Source organism: Trypanosoma melophagium, assembly GCF_022059095.1.
Source record: "Trypanosoma melophagium isolate St. Kilda chromosome Unknown ctg7segment0, whole genome shotgun sequence".
Taxonomy (NCBI): domain Eukaryota; phylum Euglenozoa; class Kinetoplastea; order Trypanosomatida; family Trypanosomatidae; genus Trypanosoma; species Trypanosoma melophagium.
This window is the reverse complement of record NW_027125190.1, coordinates 242,790-263,209: the sequence shown is the minus strand read 5'-3', so window position 1 is coordinate 263,209 and position 20,420 is coordinate 242,790. Positions and strand designations below refer to the sequence as shown.

Below are 20,420 nucleotides of genomic sequence, written 5' to 3'. Positions count from 1 at the left end.
ACTATTCTTCTTCTTTTTCCTCTTGCTATTTCTGGAACCTCCCTATTAATCACCTATCACTTGCTAGTTGTTTCTTTATATTTTCATCCGTTTATCCTTTTCTTTCTTTTTCTGGAATCTATTTCCTTTTCTCTGTCTCTGTCTGTCTGTGTGTCTGCTTTCGTCTATGAAAAACAAATAAAACTAATAATAATAATAATAATAATAATAATAATAATAATAATAATAATAAATTCCCATTTTCTTCTATCTTTCTCTGTGCATTTATTTTATTTTTTTTTTTTTTGTTTCTATATATATATATATAGGACGGTATTGTCTGCGGGTCTCTCATCCAATGCGTTGCTCGTCCCTCTACCGGCTGCTGTGGGGCCCCGCGGCTCTCAACGGCACGTCAGTCCCGCCCCGCCGGAAACGGCAGTTCATCATGCAGGAAGGTCACAACAACAACAATAGTAGCACTAAAGCCACACCAAACAATAATAATAATAATCGGAATAACCATTATGGTCCAATTTTATCCCCGCCATCGGGTGTCGCACGTGGACTCTCCCAGCGTGAACAATACCGCGCCCTCCGCGAAGCCCAAGAGCAACGAGAAAAACAACAAAAAGAAGAAAGTGGAAGTGGGGGATATTACGGACAGTCGCCCAAAGTCCCCGGCGAGTGGCTCGCCCCCCTTCCCCGCCGCCCACCGCCAATAGACGCCGACGGGTACGACGCCGCTCCCCCCACCGCAGACGAACGCCGGGCGTGGCTGCAGGCCGCACTCGAACGCAACGCCGCCTCAATGGTGGAGTTCACGGCGGGCGGTGAAAATGATATCGACACCGGCGGCCGCAGTCCCGCAGAGTTTCACGCCGACGCGAGTTGCACGACTATTCCAACGGACTCCGCCCTCTACAACAGCGTCCTCGCCGGGGCTGAGCTGGATTCACGACGACGCAATAACTCCTGGACAGTGGCGCGAAAAAGACAGCAAGGGATGTACAAGTTTGCAGCAACAAACTCTATGGAAAAGCAGAGGGTGGTAAAAGAGGATACTTCTAAAGGTGATAATAATAATAGGAATAATAATAATAATAATAATAATAATAATAATAATAAAAATGGTGAACATGTTATAGATGAAAGAAGACGTCGGCAACGAGAAGATGAGGGTTCATATACAGATGTGTTTGAAGGGGATTTGTTGGAACCTAATTATGAGAGTATAGGTTATTCACGATCAACCTATGGAATGCGAAAATTGTTTTTAGCGGGTCTTACGGGTTATCAAGGTATGATTACAAGAGAAGAAGAAGCATGTATATGTGATGAGTTACTCCATCTTTTACAAGATCGTCGTGCCGCTTATGTGGCAGAAGAAACGAGATATTGTGTTAACCTTTATGAAAAGGAACTAGGTATACCTGGAAAAGATACATTAGCTTTCGCTATGAATCGTGCTCCTACGTTACAACTTGTATTGGCACGTTTTTTTCATCTTGGTCTTATTCCATCTCCACCTAATGTCTGTCAGGTGAGTGAAATGATTGGTAATTTTTCTGGATATCCAGTACATAAAAAACCATCTACTATAGGTCCTTATGTGGGTATTTTAAATCTTGTTTCTACTACAGTTATGCATCTTCAGCATTTAAATTGTCCATGGTTTCCAAGAATACATATGAATCCACGTTCTCTCTTTGTGGTAGAACAGCCTTGCCTTGGTGAGTACAAGATGGGATACAAGAGGACAGAACAACCTTTTCATGCTTTTGAATATGCTACACGTGTATCAAAGGATTATCGAATAGAAGTATTATTTGCAACAGTAGAAGTGGAGCAAACACGATATCTTCGCGATGCTGTTGGATTAACTGAGTACGCAGAGAAAAAAGAACGGGAAAAGATGGGTAAAGAGCAGTTAGCACTTCCAAACCTGCAACAATCTACATCAAGTAGCTCAAGTGATGGAGATGTATCCTCATTCTCTGGTTCTACAGATAAGTGGTTAGAGCGATTAAATAGTCAACTCCATGCCTCTGAGGAGGTTACCGGTAATAATAACGATAATAATACCTCTAAGGGAACTATTATTGATGGAAATGCTCTTAGAGAGAAATTACTAGCATCTGGTTGTATTGGCAGTAAATCTCGTCCTCTTGGGACATCATCTGTTGGAGGAACATCAGATATTAACAGTGGAGAAAAAAATACGGAACAATCAGAAAAAATGAGTCCAGCAGAACGTCGAATGGCGGCATTAAAGGCACGTTATGCATTTGCTAAACGACTTAAGGAAGAAACTCGTCCACAAGTGTCATCCGGAGGTGTTCATATAATTCAAGGATACTCGCCACGGAAACAGACGCGTCTTTAGCCAAAGAGAAAGTAATATATATATATATATATATATATATATATATACCGATTCGATTTCTTTACTGAACATGAGGTGTTTTTTTTTTTGTTGTTGTTGTTGTATTTCCAAACATTTTGAGTGTGCTTGTGACTCTACAGCACTAAATCCAGGCGCAAATGTTTGCTGAAAAAAAAAATAATTCTTTCTTATCTTTGTTTTTTCTTTGTGTGTGTGTGTGTGTGTGCTTGTTCTCTTTTCAATATTTTATTCACTTTTTTCTACTTTTCTTTTTTTTCCTTTTCTAGCGTTACCAAGGTGGAGTGGGATTGACAAAATTAAAAAAAAGAAAACTATACAATACGAAGGAGTGAGATAGGTACATTGGACAGAGGTGTCTCTCTATTATTAACGTTTATTTTATTTTATTTTTTTTTATTTATTATTTTGGTGAATGTAATATGATGAGGAGAATTTCGCCAATTACAGCTCTCCGCGGCTCTACTGCTATCCTGTGTCACATCTCTTCTTTGGATCCCTACACACGCACACAAAAAATGGCCTCATCAAATATGAGTAAATTACTATTGAATGGCGGTAATAATAGTAGTCTTGGTCTACAATTTAACCTCTTTCCGCTTTCTTCCGCAACTTTCGAGGAATATATTGGGATGCAACATTATTTCAAACAAACTATTACAACCTTAGAGAATGTAATTTCAACCTCTGATGCAGAATCAGTGAAAGTGGATTATATTGTTTTTCGGTATAGTGAGAGTCTCGCAGATGAGAATCTCTGGAAAAATAGAATCAAACTTTCATTATCTTTTCTGCGTGAATTGGGAGAACGTGTTCTCCCAACAATCCCGCTAGTTTTATCAATACCTGTGACAATGACGAATAAAATGACATTATCTTATGTTGAAGATATATTTGAAACTCTCCATCGCGTTGGATGGACGAATATACTGCTAGAGTTACCTCAATTAAGCATGACAAACCCAGTTAAGAAAACACATCCTTTTTATAGGAGTAGTGGTATATTGAAAAATTGGGAGTTGCTCCTACAATCAGATGTTGATGAGTCTGTACTATCATCTCAGTGTAAACCAATTTCATTAACGAGACTGTTTCCATGGATTTTACAGGAGGGTTTTCTTAGTAGATTCTCTGTGGGACTCTCAGTGGATGTGCGTTCCTCATTGCAGTCTTTAACTCTTCTACAACAGGAAGAAATGAACGGGAATGTTGAGAAGACGAGGGAAGATGTCATGAGGGAAAAAAAAGAATGTCATACTAATAAAAGTAATGAGAAAGAGGAGGATAAGGTAACTACGTGGATGAGAGAAGGAATACCGAAAAATAATTCTCAAAGACTCGCAAAGGATAAATATTGTCAGTTTACGGAAATGGTAAAAAAATCTCAAAAAGGATTAAAAGAATCCGGTATGATAACCCTCGATGCACCTCCGAAAGAGTTTACTGACATGCTTCTGGCCCAGCAGCAATCCTCTCAAATGAAAAATGGTGGTATGGAAGAGGAAACCATAATGTTAGCACAATTGCTACAACAAACATTTAATAATAGTGATGCGAAGAAAAAATATACTGAAATTCAGAAAGATAAAAAAAAAGAACCTCAAATAAGTGAATTTCTCACAAATCAAAGTGACATTAACTTGAATAAACTACAACAACAACAACAACAACAACGCAGTGGCCATATTTACTGGAAGTTGTTAGGAGAAATTGCACAACGCACACAAGCGCAGTACCTTTGCACAGCACCATGTATTAATCCTGTTTCTCTAAAAGCATGGAAACAGTCTTGGATTACTACTTGTATGATGTGCAATAGGAATGAAATAAAAGATGAACCATTTTTGTCAAAATTAGGGTTACTTCCAGTTGTGAATGCGTTATGGCCACTTCTTTCGCCTACACAAGTGGAGAGAGAGCGTCGTTTAGCTTCTTCAAATGAACTTATTCAGAGTAATGGGGATATAGAAGATGAACTTCTTTTCGCACCTTTGTATTTGAAACAGGAACTTGAGTCTGCAATAGTCAAGATTCCTCCTTCGATCTTGCAACATGCATTTAACTCTGTAGTGGTTCAGAAAAGAGGAAAACGAAGTGAAACGCAAATAATTCATGATGGGGGTAGTTTACGTTTGTGTTGTTCCAGTAGAAGACTCCATAACGGTGGAGAGACTAGCGACGATGCACTACGCATATTAGGAGCTGGTGAAATGGGACGTAAATCATTATTATCAAAAATTCCTGCAGAACAAACGGCTTGTGTGCGTGAGGTAGAGATGATGTTCCGTGATAATAGTATGAAGAGAGTGTTTGGCGAAATGATTCACGGTACTCGTGTGGAGAATAATGATGATAGTTATTCTTCTCATTTACTTCTTGCTGTGCCTCCTGACACTGAACCCTCTGTCTTGTTGGAGTCACTCCGATTTTTGCGTTCCACATCAAGTTAAAAATAATGGAGGAATAATTAATTGAAGTGTGTGTGTGGTGGCAACAGTAAAACTTCTTTTTCCTTTGTTGCCTTATTCACATAACTCACCTACTCATATATTTCTACGTGTAAAGTAAAAAAAAAAATAATAATTCTCTCTTCTAATTTCTGATTGGAGTTATTGGATAATATATATTTTCGTTTAACTACATGGTTGATTTTTTTTTTTCCTTTATATGTATATATATATATATATATATTATTTGCCTTTCCATTAAACTCTATTACGTTTGATGTGGTCTCATTTCGATTTTGAGGAATGACAAGGCAGGAAAAGAAAAGATAGAAAAGGGAAGGGTGAATCATAATAGCAAACCCTCAATAGAGAGAGAGAAAGAGAGAGAGAAAACGAAGTAAAACAAAAAATTAGTTTGCAAATTAAAAAAAAAAGCGAATAATGTGGCGTCCTAGCCATTGGCTATATGGTCCACCCAAAGTACTTTGTTTAACTATGATACCTGGTGGTGGTGCCATGGCAGAGGCTTTGCAGTTGTTAGGATACACTCCATACACTTTTGAGCACACCTTCACAGGAGGTCGTGTAAACACACACCCACAGGAGTGGTGTATGGTGTTAGATAAAAAGAAACCATTTAATCCCGCTATTCTCGATCCTGCATCATCTAGTGTAACTGCAACCTCCTCTTCTTCGAGAAATAATAATAATAATAGCGAAACGACGGATGTGGGGTTTGATACCCTTGTTGGTCCGCCATGCACATTAGCCTTTGAGTCTATACTAAAAGAATGTCCATTAAGTACTCGCGTAATTTTAGTGGAGGAACCAGACAAGGAGGCATGGGCACGTGATGCCGCCGCGTTGTGGGGAGCGTTATTACGACACACAGAACGGGCCTCACGTCGGCGTGCGGGTGTACATCTTCACGCCATGGTATTAAAAATGACAGCAGGTATGACTGGAATGAATGGAAGTATGACAGAAAGCAAAGGCGGCCTGCATGGAAGTATGATGGGAATAAAGGGAAGTACAGAAAGTGCAGCGGCGGCATTAGAGGCGTTTGAAACACGTGTGCGGGCCGTCGTACCACGTGATCGATTGTTAATATACCGCCACGGTGATGGCTGGGACCCACTCTGTCGTTTTCTCGCCATTCCCAATCCCAATTCTAATTCTAATTCTCATGTTAATTCTAATACGGAATTAAAAGAGAATATCCCCACATTATTGGAGGAAGAAGTACCGTTCCCAACACGAAATACCGGCGGGGATGTGTTGGCGCAATTGTGTGAACGACTGCGACGGGTGGAGCGTGTGGTGTTGTGGGCCACGTGTGGTTTAGCCGCCGCCGCTGTTGTTTTACACGCCCCGCTGTGGGTCGCCCTGCGGGATACCGTCGCTGCCTATCACGCAGAGTACCGCGCCGCCTTCGAACCCGCACTGCGTGAGGCCGCAGAGAATAATAATAATAATAATAATAATAATAATAATAATAATAATAATAATAATAACAATAATAATAATAATAATAATAATATTAATGGTAGTGGTAATAATAGTGGGAGACCACCACGTCTTTCGTTGCGACAGGCACTTGTGTTGGCGAAGAACACAACGATGGCATTTGAGGCCTCGTGGCGGGAGCGGGGTGGTGTTTGGGGCGCCACTACGGAGGCGTACAGTACAATTGGAACAGGTGATAAGTAACAAGAAAAGAAAAGAAAAAAGAGGCATCCTTCTTCTCCTATTCTTCGCTTTTATTGAAATGAGTGTGGTTGGTCAGTTTGTTTACTTGTATCGCACATATCTTCTTTTTTTTATTTGTTTTTTGATGCGCAAACACGTACACACTGACACGTATTTACTGTTAAAAAGAAAACGGTAAAGTACCCCTTTTATTATTATTATTATTATTATTTTATTTTCTCTCATAATGGTATATTTTTTTACAATATAATATTTTTTTTCTTTTAAGCGTTGAAAGTATTCTAATAAGTTGGCAAGTAACACACACTAAGTGAGAAAGTTATTTGATTTTGTTTCTTTTTTCTTTTTTATTGTTTTTTTTTATTTATTTCTGAGGGGTATCACTTTCCTCTTCATTAACCTCTAAAAAAAAAAGAGCACAGCAGAAACAAATAAAAACAAACAAACAAACATAAAAAGAAGGAAATTCTGGTAGAATAGCCTCTGTAGCCATAGAAGCAGAAAACAGAGCTAGTAGAAAAGAATCCAATAGATCGAGAAGAAAGAAAGAAAGAGAAAAAGAAAAAGAGAAAGAAAACAATAAAAGGAAAAAAAAAATAGGTAATAGTAACAGTTCCCTCATTTATTATTATTTCGTTTCCACCTACATTTCCTGAAGTTAACACCAATGACATCTATTGCTATTGTTGCCAAGGACAACAATAACAATAGCAATAACCCGTTTGAGCAGCTGCGCCCATCTCCCCGCAGTGAGGAAGATGATATTCGTAAAGGCATATTTGGACAGGCACTGCGTTTATTACATGCGGCTTCCGATGAGGAGAAACTCCGCTGGCGTCGGGCGATTGAGGAGGCCACTGCCCCCAAACAACCCGCCGCATCTTCATCAAGTTCTAGAAGGAAGAAAAAGGAAAAGGAAGAAAAGAGTGAGACTGTGTCGCCGATAGAACCAACGACATTAGCAGTCAAACGAACACGTGAAGAGGTAGAAGAAGAAAAAAAGGAAAGAGAAGAGGAAAATAAGAATGGGGATAGGACGAATGAAGAAACCGAAAAAGAGAATGCGAAAAGTGATGTGCCCACCAGCTCCAATGGCTGCAGTGAAACAAATGTGCCAGAGTCTGATGTTCGTCAACCCTCTGATCTTGAGTTTATTGCGGCCTATTTACGTACTTTACTTGAAAAGGTTGTAGGCCTAAGTCTTCAAGAACTTAACGTTGATGCACTACGTGTGTTGTGTGTTATGTTAGGCATCCCGCTTCCCGCCACTAAGAATAAGATGATCCACTACAGCATATTGGCAAGTTTTTACTATACCCATTGTGAGAAGCTTGGTAAACGTGTATCCAGCTCTCATCATCTGAATGCGCAACTTAAGCGAGATGAGGAGATGTATCGGAAGATATATACAAAGGAATTTCCCTCCAATGGAGGTACTTCTGCCGGAAAAACAGCAACATCATCAACAACAATTACAACAGAAACAACAAGTACAACAAAGAAATCCTCAAGAAATTCTGCCGGTAAAAATGATATGTTACGTGTTGTGGACGGTAATGTATCCCCATCCGTGAATACCCCAAGATCTCAGCAGAAAAAGTCTACTGCAACTCAACCACCATCCCAATCAAACAATACACCTGGAAAGACAAAAGGTTCATTTACAGTAGCAGACTCTGTAAGACAACCTGGAAAATTGCAAAAAAGACAGCAAGAAGAAGAAGAATATGAGTTGGAGGTGCGTCATAATAGTGCAGTGTTCACTCAGCAAACACTTCAACAGGCTGACCAGAGCCATAAGTATAATAATAATATGGACGGGGAATGGTCTCTTGCACAGCTTGAACAGAGGGTGGCGTCTGTAGTGCATTTGTACGATCCGGTAACCACTGCCGTAGTTGTGAAGAAGTTGGCGCAGATGGGTTATCGCAGTGCAGATGCTGCAGAGAGGGTTGAAAGTATACTTCACAGTTTCCATCAACGTCAATTTGTCTTTTACGACAATGGTATTGCATACCTCCTGTAGTAGCAGTAGTTTGCTTATTGGCTCCATCATTTTACAGTCTCTCCCCTCTATCTATCTATCTATCTATCTATATATATATATATATATATATATATATATATACGGGGGTGAGAATGGAGTTTAAGGGAAGAAGAAACTGTTGGAAAGACAAGCAGCAGGATCCCCCTGACTGATATTTTCCCACTGTCCCAAACTTGATGAAGGGAGACATGTGGCGCATAGATTCATATAAGAAGAAGAGAAAAAAAAAGTTTAAAAAAGAAATAGAAGAATAATAAGGAGAAACGACAGGTGAAAGGGTGAAAGTATTTTTGATTTTATTTTATTATTTCTTTTTGAACAAGAACCAAGCACCAATACATGAAAAAAAAAATAGTGAAACTATATATATATATATATATATATATGAGTGTGTTATTTGATTAAGCAATGCCGTAGGTTTCTAAACATTACTACTACTATTATTATTACTACTATTGCTGGTTAATATTGTTTATTGGTGTTGAGATGCCACCCTACCCCCAGTAGTCTTCTCCGTTTGTCGGTGTTCTGCTAGTTCACCACATTTTAATCAAAAATCAAGGAGTTAATTGTATATTTTACTATATATGCTTTGTTACTTTTTGGGGGGAGGTCTCCATTCTTCTTCTTTACCCTCTCCTATCTTTTTCTTTTTTTTCTTTTTGGTTCCTATTAGCTCTTAGTAGCTATCACGCTAATTACCAGTAAACAACTCCCAATCCTGAAGAATCATAAAACACGGTAATTTATTAATAATTATTAATTATTTATTCTTACACATATTTTACCCACCTATAGTACATTTTTGTTACTATTATTATTATTATTATTATTATTATTATTATTATTATTATTATTATTATTATTCTCTGTAACCATACTCCCTACGAGAGCCTGTGTCCACTTTGTCTAAGTGCTCTCATTACCCATCCCCCTATATAGATATATAGATATATAGATATATATATATATATCTTTCTGTATGGGACACTCATCCACCACTGTGTGTGATGCCACGCTGGTGGTTCTCATTACGGTCTGTACTCTCATTTCGCATATTCTCTCGCTTGTTTGGTGGCACATCGTCCCGCATCTCTTTTACCCTGAAGAGCGGCGACTGGAAGAACGCATTGCACAATTACGAGCCGAGGCGGAACTCTGCGCTAGCAGCGATCATCTCCACCTGCATGGAAAGTTGACTCGAGAGGCCCAAATGCTTATGAAGGAACTCGCACGGGCCCGACAACAGCGGTATGTACTATGCCGCTGTTATAAAAATAAACAGCAACAAAAAAGTGGAGATGCGGATAAAGAGGGTGTACTGCAGTATTTTATAGCCTGGTTCAGGTGTATGTTACCACGATTGGTGGGGGGTTTTATATCCTGTGGATTTATGATTCCCATATTATATTGGTACGGAAGCCAGAGCATTGTTGTGGTATTCCCACAGCACTTCAGTACTCTGATGTTATTAGTCGTATACTGGATGGAAAAATTTGTTATGATGCTGCTATTGAGTCCATTTATGTTGGGCGTCACTACTAACGTTGAGAAAGAAATGTGTCATACCGGTAATTGGGATCATTCCACCAAAGGAGGAGAACCTGCTAGTTTTGGTGTTAGTAATAGTGATAATAATAATCATAATCATAATCATATGATGATGATGTCGGATTCCGGTACAGGCGAAAATATACGGAGTGTTTCTGTTTCTCCTTCGGCTTCTACAGGTGGTTGTGTGGATGATGAAGTACATGGAATGGGCGTATTTCTCTGGTTTCTCGCATGCTTTGTTGCCGTACGGTTTACACATCGTGTCCTCGCACGTGCGTAAAAGAATACGATCGATAGAAGAAGGGAAGAAAGAAATATATATATATATATATATATATATATATAGCAACAAGAGAAGATGAAGGCATTATAGCAAGAGAAGTAAAAAAAGAAAGAAAAAATAAAGAAGGACAAGAAGAAACATAAGTACAGATGGTAGAAAAGCAAATGTGGATTTTTGCATTAGCATCAAAGCACTTACTTTTCTGTAATAGCCTTCCCGTTGTTTTGATTTGGTTTTGCTCCGTTTTTTTTTTCTTTTTTCTTTTGGGACTTGCACCTCATCGTAGTCTATTGCTAGATTTTTTTGTATCTTCCTCTTTTTTTTTTGCTTTTGCTGTCTCTTTTTCTTCCCTCTTCAGGTACTAATATGGATTCGTTTGTGTCTATATATATATATATATATTTATTTATTTATTTATTTATAGGTATTAACAAAGAATAAAACGTCAAAGGTTTTTTTTCTCCTTTTTTTTCTTTTTGTTGAGGTGCATCTCTCTGTATTTATGTTTGTATAAATGTTTTATTTGAATTCGTTCCGCTTTTACTCCCTCGTTTTGTTTACCACTTGATCCTATTAACAGTACTACTATCACTTTTATTATTATTATTATTATTATTATTATTATTATTATTATTATTATTATTATTATTATTATTATTATTATTATTATTATTATTATTATTATTATTATTGGGAGTTGTGGGAACAGGAATGGAAATAGAAATAATAAACTGTAATTCTATGGATGGGGTTTTGCAAGGAAAGAAGGGCATATGGGTAGATACAGAAAAATGAGGCTTTATTAGTCGAAAAAAGTAAACGAAAAAGGGGAACAAAGTCGAAAACGAAGAGACAAAAAAAAAAATAAAACAAATAAAAAAACAGATGGAGGTGGTCTGTACAAATGCATTAAAATAGATGAATGATGGATGAATCAAAAAAGAAAAAAATATGATCGATTAAAGACGGTGTTGGAAAACGGAAGGGTATGACATCAATGAAAATAATATATATATATATATATACCTACAATATGCACGATGTATACAAGTGTGTATAGGCATCTAAGGAGAGGTTTTACAAAAGAAGAAGTAAAATATTAAATGAAGTGTATAACCTTCTTTTTTTTATTTTCGAGCTATTCATGGTGAACCCAGATCAGGATAAACCAAATACAAGAGAAGTGAAGAATTTTATTTCTTTATCTGTAAATACATTGACAAGATATGGATGGATGGATGAATATCTGTCTATGTTTTTAAAAAGAAAAGATCTGTGAGATGTCGCTTTGACATGTTTTTTCCATTTCTCCTTTTCATTCATATTGTGTATTCATTTTCATTTCAATCCACCATTATATATATATATATATATATATATAATATGGAATTATATTTCTGTTGTTAAGACTATTGACGGTTTCCCTTTTGTTGTTGTTGTCGTTCTTCTTCTTCTTACTACTACTACTACTACTACTACACCGTATACATATGCAATTTAATCCTTAGGGAAGAGGGAGTTGAGGATATATATATATATATATATATTTATTTATTTATTTATTTATTTATTTATTTATTTATTTATTTATTTACATTTATATACGAAATCGCATACTTTCTCAAGGAGAGAGCCCTACAAACCCACACACAGAGAGAGTGATAAAAATAGAAAAGAAAAAGAAAAAAAAGTTAATAGTAAACATAATAAAATTTGAACAAGAACAAAACAAAACAAAAAATAAGAGTAATACATTTAAAGATAAACAAACAAACAAACAAAAAAGGAAAAAAAAAGAGTCACAATCTATTCTATTAATCATGCAACCACAGGCACCTCCTATGAGTTCATTTGAGCAGAATGCCACACAGGCTTTTCAATTGATGGGCTCTATTCGTATGCAATCTGCATTACTCCATCGCGGCACAACCTACTGCTTTGATCGCTGCCTTGACACAGAGGAACTATACACGTTACTGCGTACAACACAGGCACCAATTCGTTATCGACTTAACGCGGATCTTGAAGAGAAAAAGTGTACGACGAACTGTGGAGCCAAGTGGGATGAGTTATATCGTCTTACAACAATGCGTGTGAATGAGGAAGAGACACGTAAGGTGCAGATGCAAGCTATGACATCCATGATGGAAGCTATGCAGCGATGAAATGGCTTGTGTGATTATCCAGTACTAGTTTTAATTGTTGTTGTTGATACTGTTGTTACTGTTGAGGCTTTGATTTTGATTGTTTAAGGAAATGTAACGCAGACACAGTGAAGATGTAGTCACTGTTTATTTTATTTTTTCTATCTTCATCTATTTATCCATCTACTCGTGTGATTGGTAGTGCTGGCGTTGTCGTTTTTGTTGAACCTATTGTTTGATCCCTTTATTTATTTATTCATACATACACATATATTCTGGTGTACTAATAACCTTACTATTCTCTTTTTTATTCTTCTTTTCTTGTTTTATTATTATTATTATTATCACCAGAAACAAAAGAAAAAGACAGTAGCTGTTCATTCTCAAAACCCATTAAAGTCAAAATAAAAAATTAATAACAACAACAAAGGCTTATTGTGTAGACCCCATAAACTGGAGTGTGTTTGTGTTTCTGTGCGTGTACACAAGAGATGAACATTTCAGCTGAACATAAGGAATTACTATATAATAAACAAATAGAGTTATATAGTATTTTATGTCTAGTAGGAGCTGGATGTTCCATAGTAGCTGGTTGTGTACTCTTTGTTCACTATTTTTGCCGTTCATATTCAAATATTCTTCGAAGTGCATTCAATGACGTATTTGTTGCCGTTGTCGTTATACAAGTTTTACAAGCATTACAACTCCTTATCTTTACACTCATAACAATAATTCGTGGCCATCACCCAGTCTCAATAGAAAATCATGATATATATAATAATAACAGCAATACCACTACGGCGTATTATGGAATGACATTCGCCATGTGTAATGTAAATGCTTCATTACATCAATTCCTAGATGCGGCAACGCAAGTTTTACAAATTGCATTTTTTGTCGTTTTAGCAAATACACGTCGTCTTACTTCATTGGAGGAATTAGAAGTGAGTGATGATGATACAATTATTCGTACTGGTGGCGGTAGAAGTCGTGGGACGTTTATAATTGAAGAGGAACATCTATATAGCAGTAGTGGGCGTAGTTCTGCCTCCGCCGTTACACTTCCCTACACGCTTGTACACAACTCAAATCCCAAACATTACAGAAGAGAAGAAGAAGATAATGATGAAAATAACAGAGAAAAAGGTAGATCTTGTTGCTTTCGTTTACTTCTTAAACCATTACAAACGAGATGTAAGTGTGTCTTGTGTTGTTGCCATGGGAAAAGAGATCACACTGGAGAGTTTCCATCGCCTCTTCAAGGTTCATTATTATTACATCATGAAGGTATAATGAGAGGAAGAGGTGGAATAGTTGGAGGATTAACAGAAGAAGGAGGAGGACATGGACGACATACATTATTACGTGTTACCTGGAAAGTTTATCTTACTGCTATTCTCTATGCCGCTTTGACGTTATTGGTTTGTTGGATTGTATTAATTTATGTACCGGATTTTACAGTGATTTTATATGATAATGAAACTAGACAGGAATCACCTCGAACCATTTCTAATACTCTTTTCTTTTCTCAGGAACTTGCATGGTGCTGGATCCCCAGTAGTTATGACGTATCTCCTGATGTATCATTTTTACACAAGATGGGTTTAGTGTTTCTACAAGTTGCTGCGGCTTATGCTTCACCAGTGCTATTTATTTTTAGTGCCACTTATGCCTATATGGCACTACGACGATGTTCTCCTTCTTTGGTGCGAGATCATCCCATTGTATTATGGCGTATTTCTGTCTTTTGTGTATATACAACCTTAGTGTATCTTCTTGGTGCGGTGGATCGCTTTGCTCTTCACCCTAATGTACCACAATCACAATCATCATCATTATCATTATCATTATTATTCTATTCAGGTAGTTTACCGAGTAGAGCACATATGGTGCTATCAGCGGTGATCTCTTTTATGTATCCTTTTACCGCGGTAGTAAATGTGGCGCTTTTTCTTTACACAGAAGAACTTCTGAGTGGAATCTTTGCGGCATGCCGCACTAAACGAAAAGAATGGTTTCGTTGTTGTTTCCGTTGTAGTTGTTGTGTTTGTTGTGGTAATATAGATGAATCCGATAATAATGCAGCGGATGATCATTTTGACTGTTGTAGCGATATTTTACAAGATCGACGAACTTCTGAGGGTTGTGATAATAATAATAATAATAATAATAATAATAATAATAATAATAATAATATGATTGCCACAACAGGCTTTTGTGGGGTTGTGAAAGTTATTGCTTGTTCGACTGTAACGGGATTACCACCCGGTGCTCCGCCGGTTCGTTGTCCTTCCACGACTATTCTAGTAGGAGAAGTTGAGAATAACAAATAATAATGGGGTGGGGGGAACGGAGAAACAGTAGTAGTAAAGTGAATAATAATAATAATAATAATAATAACGGTAGTAATGGAACTAAAAGTGAAGCTGCATTTTTTTTCTTTTCTTTGCTTATCATTTTTTATTCTATATTCGCATGCGAGTGCAGAGAAAAGTGCTTCCAATCAGGTGGATAATTCAACACTCTCCAAATCTTGCTAGTTGAGAAAAAGGAGAGAGGGATGAAAAGGAGAAAAATTAAACAGGGGCGATGTGTGGGGATGTTGACAATAGAAAAATGAAAACGAAAAACAAAGATAAGAAATTGAGAAGGGATAAGAGTCAGGTAATGTGATCAAAGAAATGATATTTGAGAAATAACTAATATACTTGCCAAAAAGACATGGATTTAAAAAAAAAAAGAAAAAAAAATAACATCTCTGAGAGTTTTCATTCCCCTTACATCACATCCCCTCTCATTTACTGTCTTTCATACTCACAGTAATCCCTGTTCTTTATTATTATCATCTTATGTCTCTATTTATATTTCTATGTATCTGTCACCTGTGGGCTATTTCCTTTCTAGATTGATGACTTTTGCTGTTGTATAATTTTGCAGCATGTGAAGGTCTTATGGCATGCGAGTGTGATTTTTTTCTTAAACTGTTTTATTGTATTATATCTGTAATTATTTCTGGGTTGCCTTTTCTATCTCCTGCTGATGTTGACGCAGAAATGGTGCCCTTGTAGTTCAAATGGCTTTCTCGTTCCCAATTCTTTTTTTTTTGTACCTCTTTCTCGTTCTTTCTTTGTGGAGAATATGTACTCCTGTTTCACTTGTTAACGTTTCTCTTTTTTTTCTTTTTTCTTTTTCTTTCTATGTTCCCCCTAATACCATTGATATGGGTATATTTACATATACTCTATCTACAATATAAACGAAAGAGTTATCGATGTATCTGGCGGTATTTCAAGAGTTTGCTCACCCGGATGTCCTATCACGGGTAGAAAGTGAAGGGATATGTCGTATTGATCGAGCTGCTACACCCTGCACTATGGCAAAGTCTGATGAAGAGATTACAGCTGTTCGAACCAATGCTAAACTTATTATTGAAGATCCAGCTGGAACAAGCGAGGAAACAGTAGAAAAGACACTTGCTGCACTGTGCAACTTGGGTTTCACCGTCGCACATCGACATCCTGTTACATCTGCTGGCTGTCCAATGCGTGACCGTGTTATTTTATCATATACTGTTTAAAAAATAATACGGTGACTTTTTAAATTAACAGCAAACAGACATTATATATTTATACACATGGAAAGATACATACAACTCACATACGATATGGGTGTGAAGGGAGTGAGTTCAGTTAATGCTCATGTGCTTGTGTATATTTTTTTTCGTAGCTGTAGCGAGGTGTGGAAATAAAACGCAGGAAGAAAAACAAACAACAACAACAGCAACAAAAAGAAAAAAGCGGGAAGTAAAAAGGGAGTACACGATAAGAAGTTTAATTTACATATATGTGTTATTTAACTTGAAGTTGTTTTTCTCATGTTCTTGAATAAAATGTGAGGCCTTCACAAAATCTGATACTTCTTGGAGTGGTATTTGGAAACTAGGGCTTATATATATATATATATATATATATACTCCCTCCCATCGCCCTATGTAATCTCCCTTTTGTATTATTATTTTTTTCTTTTGTTATTTCTCTTTTCTCCTTATTTTTATTTTTCACTCTTTTTCTTTCTTTTATTTATTTTTTTTTTTTTTTACCTCACCCCCTTTCAATTACGCGTGTGGAACAGTGGACTCTCAGAGGGACACATCATACACGCAAAAACACACAAGCCAGGCCAGCAGCAATCATGGGACCCATCTCTAAGAAGCGCATGATCGTCCGCGATGGCGTGTTCTACGCCGAGCTGTTTGAGTTCCTCAAGCGGGAGTTGGCCGATGACGGTTTCGCCGGCGTGGAGCACCGCGTGACCCCCACCCGCACGGAGATCGTCATTCGCGCCACAAAGACCCGCGAGGTGCTCGGCGAGAAGGGCCGCCGCATTCGCGAACTCACCGCCTGCCTGCAGCAGCGCTTTCACTACAAGGAGGGCAAACTCCAACTCTTCGCCGAACGTGTGGAGGTGCGTGGACTCTCCGCGATGGCGCAGGCGGAGTCGCTGCGATTCAAACTGCTCAGCAATCTGCAGGTGCGACGGGCCGCGATGGGCGTTATTCGCTACGTGATGGAGTCCGGCGCGAAGGGCTGCGAGGTGACGATCGGCGGAAAGATTAAGGGCCAGCGTGCAAAGAGCATGACATTCCGCGATGGCTACATGATCAAGTCCGGCACGGCCCACAAGAACTTTGTTGATGCCGCCACTCGCCACTGCCACCTCCGCGCGGGTACGATTGGTGTGAAGGTGAAGATCATGCTGCCCACCAGCAAGAAGGGCCAGGATGAGGCACTCCCCGATGTTATCACCGTGCTGGACCCCAAGGTCATCGAGGCATAATGATGATGATGATCATGGAAAAGAAGGAATGTGTGTTCCCAAAGGCGTTTTATTATTATTATTATTATTATTATTATTTCTGCTTTTGTAAATGCGCCCCCTCTTTGATGGATCCATTTTAAGTTCATTTACCCATTTGTTTTTCTTTGATTTTTTCTTTATTGTTATAAAAAAAAAAGTATATATATATATATATATATATATATATTTGTTTATTTTCCTTCACTCTGGGGAAGGGAAAAGGAGGATAAGGAGGGGTATAAATAACAAAAAAAAAAAACGCCTCTCCTTCTTTTTTTCCCCTTTTCCTCATGTTTCTGCTTCATTCTAGACTCAGCGTGCATATTGCTTTTAAAAAATCTTTTTTCTTCTTCTTGACACTCTTGTCTTTTTTTTGTTTTGTATAAATGGTATTTATTGGTTTCTTTCTTTTTACAAGAGGGGCAGCGCTATTGCTGTGTCTCTGGGAGTTTGTATGTTTACGTGTGTGTCTCCTTAGTAGTGTGACTGAGAGACAGAGTAAATACATCTACGAAATAACCAAGGATTACTTATTGTTTCTAAAGGACAACAAAAAAAACAATATACAAAAAGGAAGGAAAAAAGAAAAGAGTAAAAGGAAATAAAATAGATATATTAAAATCAAAGGAAAGATGCGGCCACATCAGCCACCCCCACGTCAGCAACAACAACAACATCATCATCCCCCTCCCCATTCTCCTCCTTCTCCTCCTACACTTCAAAACACGTATCGCAGGGAACTTAGTGATCCAATAGCACGCTTGTCCACGGGAGCAGCATCAAGTAGTAGAGATGAGACGAGGCCATTTGGCACAACACGTGTTACATTCACTCAACCTGGAGCTGAAACTACTTTTATTGGTAGTACCAATGATGAAAGTTCCATATCAGCAGGAGCAGGAGCAGCAGGTGGTGGTAGTGTACGAGATCGATTCCTTTCCTCTGATGGTTTCACCGTCTATTCGAGTGATAGTCTCTCATGTAATGAAGAATCCTTTGAGGGTAGTGGTGGGAGTTCTTTCTATAGTATGAATCATTTAACTTTTTCTAATCGCTCTGACAGTGATGATGATGATCTGAAAGATGCAAAGGATGCAAAAGCACTACAAGAATCTCTTCTAAAGTCATTTCCAGATTCATTGCGACATATTGGTGCAGATGAAGCCGCAGCAGAAGCATTACTTTCTAATGATCCAGCAAGGGCGGCAGCAAGTGGATATCATCGTCAATTTTCAGAATTAGTACTACGTGAAGTACATAGTTTGCTAACACGTACGGCGAGTGCTCTTCAAGCTCGACGACGGTATCTAATGCGTCACTACGCTCTTGAATTTGATAGATTGGGACCAAGAACATTAGAAACACGTGCAGCAGATGAAAGTGCACGTAGTCTTTCAGAATGGGATGATGATTGGTATCATGGCCCACCGGATTCAAATGGTGGTATACTAGCAGCTGTTACAGCACGTCCACCACGATTTACATCTGGAATGTTATGGAATGCGGAAGATCGTTTTCTTCTTGGTGGTACGGCATTTTTAGAAGAAGCTCGTATTCTGCAATTACGACTACCAAGGGGTAGTAAATCTTCTGCTAATGCTGCTAGTACATCTGTAGGATCTAATTCAAGTGGAAATGGGAAAATGGGAGTACAAGAAGGAGAAGGAGATCCGGTGGATGTTTTAAAGGGAGGTGCAGATAATGGTGAACAACGAGCAAGTGTATGGTTTCTACTACGTGAATATACTTCTGTTTCAAAGGCTGGATTGGGATGTATGGTTCAAACATTTTCTATTATTCCTAGTAATATTTCACTAAATTTAACACGAAATCAGTCTGTACATTATAATCTTATAAAAGGTATATTAGAACAGTGCAACCCTGGCGCGGTAACACGTGCGTTTCCACTTTCAATGCTTTTACCAGCAGTAACTCTCCAAGGAACTTCAACAGCTAGTGCTATGGCACTTAATTCTCCTTCAATTTTTAGTCGTACAGAAGCAGATATTGCTTCACATCATGGTATGGGAAGTATGTTTCTTCCAATTGATGATAGTACGTCTTTTATTACTACTAAAAGTTTTTTTTCCACAGCACCACATAGTTCTCCTTCAAAGGCGAAACATGCATGGCGTCAACCACTAGGAGATGAAGTATATCTTAGATATACTAATCCTAAACTTTATGCATGGGTAATTCAACGTCAACCAGCAGTTCTCACCTCAAGTATTAATATTATTTCAGATTATATTCGCTATAGCCAACGATTACGTTTTAGACGCAAGATGACACAACTTCTCCGTGCTGTTCGTACTATTCAAAAATTTTTTCGAGTTTCTTTAGGAAGAAAAAAACGTGCGGTACAACGTATGCTATCTCAGTGGAGACAATTAGAATTAGATTGTCGAGAACGACTAAAAATTCATACTTTTTCTCCTACATCTACAGATCGTATTGATTTTATTGTCGCTACAATATTGTGGCAACAAGTTTTAACAACAGATGAGTACAAATTATCCATGTTGGAAGAACAATTTTCCGCACGTCGAGCAGCATATAAAAAGTGGTGTGAGCAGCGAACAGAGGAAATTCATGCACGACAAGACACTTCGCAGGGTGTCACATTTGCAACGGGTTTCATAACGAGTGCCCCTAATAAAGGAACGGAAAATAATGATGATATTTCTATATTTTCCCCCTTATCTGGAGTAAATAAATGGAAAAAAGAAACGGTATCAAAGTTGCATTATCCATGGATTTCACGTTGGAGAGATGTATTGCATGTACGCTTTGGTTGGTACATAGATCCTGAAGAACTATTGCTCGAGAGTCACCGCCGAATGTTAATATCATTAAGAAGTTCTATTTTGACAATGGCAGAAGTACAAGAAGAACTCAAGAAAACAAGTAAAGGACCTATGTTATCGCTTCTTTGATTGATAAAAAAATTTCTTACAAATGAAGAAGTATCCTTTTTCTTTTCTTTCAAGTTGTG

General features: G+C 37.9%; 10 protein-coding genes across 11 annotated transcripts; all 10 read left to right on the top strand.

Annotated features, from left to right (window-relative positions):
- Positions 1-337: 337 nt before the first annotated feature.
- LSM04_005137 (uncharacterized protein) lies at positions 338-2,365 on the top strand (the record flags this gene model as incomplete). 2 transcript variants are annotated; one of them, XM_067335061.1, is made up of 1 exon in its annotated part: positions 338-2,365. In XM_067335061.1, the coding sequence occupies one exon, from the start codon at positions 338-340 to the stop codon at positions 2,363-2,365; it is 2,028 nt and encodes a 675-aa protein (XP_067186614.1). The 2 variants fall into 2 exon arrangements, with proteins under 2 accessions (XP_067186614.1, XP_067186613.1); XM_067335060.1 differs by having other exon boundaries at positions 1,895-2,365.
- A 443-nt stretch (positions 2,366-2,808) lies between these two features.
- LSM04_008608 (uncharacterized protein) lies at positions 2,809-4,833 on the top strand (the record flags this gene model as incomplete). Its single annotated transcript, XM_067335049.1, has 1 exon — positions 2,809-4,833. One exon carries the CDS (start codon positions 2,809-2,811, stop codon positions 4,831-4,833), a length of 2,025 nt encoding a protein of 674 aa, XP_067186678.1.
- Positions 4,834-5,271: 438 nt separating this feature from the next.
- LSM04_007003 (Sulfotransferase) lies at positions 5,272-6,540 on the top strand (the record flags this gene model as incomplete). The annotated part of the gene is made up of 1 exon (XM_067335038.1): positions 5,272-6,540. One exon carries the CDS (start codon positions 5,272-5,274, stop codon positions 6,538-6,540), a length of 1,269 nt encoding a protein of 422 aa, XP_067186651.1.
- A 667-nt stretch (positions 6,541-7,207) lies between these two features.
- LSM04_005544 (uncharacterized protein) lies at positions 7,208-8,566 on the top strand (the record flags this gene model as incomplete). The annotated part of the gene is made up of 1 exon (XM_067335027.1): positions 7,208-8,566. One exon carries the CDS (start codon positions 7,208-7,210, stop codon positions 8,564-8,566), a length of 1,359 nt encoding a protein of 452 aa, XP_067186619.1.
- Positions 8,567-9,569: 1,003 nt separating this feature from the next.
- LSM04_006542 (uncharacterized protein) lies at positions 9,570-10,421 on the top strand (the record flags this gene model as incomplete). The annotated part of the gene is made up of 1 exon (XM_067335014.1): positions 9,570-10,421. The coding sequence occupies one exon, from the start codon at positions 9,570-9,572 to the stop codon at positions 10,419-10,421; it is 852 nt and encodes a 283-aa protein (XP_067186641.1).
- Positions 10,422-12,244: 1,823 nt separating this feature from the next.
- On the top strand, positions 12,245-12,589 carry LSM04_002663 (uncharacterized protein; the record flags this gene model as incomplete). Its single annotated transcript, XM_067335002.1, has 1 exon — positions 12,245-12,589. One exon carries the CDS (start codon positions 12,245-12,247, stop codon positions 12,587-12,589), a length of 345 nt encoding a protein of 114 aa, XP_067186570.1.
- Positions 12,590-13,059: 470 nt separating this feature from the next.
- Positions 13,060-14,901, top strand: LSM04_005353 (uncharacterized protein; the record flags this gene model as incomplete). The annotated part of the gene is made up of 1 exon (XM_067334991.1): positions 13,060-14,901. The coding sequence occupies one exon, from the start codon at positions 13,060-13,062 to the stop codon at positions 14,899-14,901; it is 1,842 nt and encodes a 613-aa protein (XP_067186617.1).
- A 938-nt stretch (positions 14,902-15,839) lies between these two features.
- On the top strand, positions 15,840-16,145 carry LSM04_001959 (uncharacterized protein; the record flags this gene model as incomplete). The annotated part of the gene is made up of 1 exon (XM_067334980.1): positions 15,840-16,145. One exon carries the CDS (start codon positions 15,840-15,842, stop codon positions 16,143-16,145), a length of 306 nt encoding a protein of 101 aa, XP_067186558.1.
- A 614-nt stretch (positions 16,146-16,759) lies between these two features.
- LSM04_004089 (K Homology domain) lies at positions 16,760-17,404 on the top strand (the record flags this gene model as incomplete). The annotated part of the gene is made up of 1 exon (XM_067334969.1): positions 16,760-17,404. One exon carries the CDS (start codon positions 16,760-16,762, stop codon positions 17,402-17,404), a length of 645 nt encoding a protein of 214 aa, XP_067186596.1.
- A 653-nt stretch (positions 17,405-18,057) lies between these two features.
- Positions 18,058-20,361, top strand: LSM04_006174 (uncharacterized protein; the record flags this gene model as incomplete). The annotated part of the gene is made up of 1 exon (XM_067334958.1): positions 18,058-20,361. One exon carries the CDS (start codon positions 18,058-18,060, stop codon positions 20,359-20,361), a length of 2,304 nt encoding a protein of 767 aa, XP_067186629.1.
- Positions 20,362-20,420: the final 59 nt, after the last annotated feature.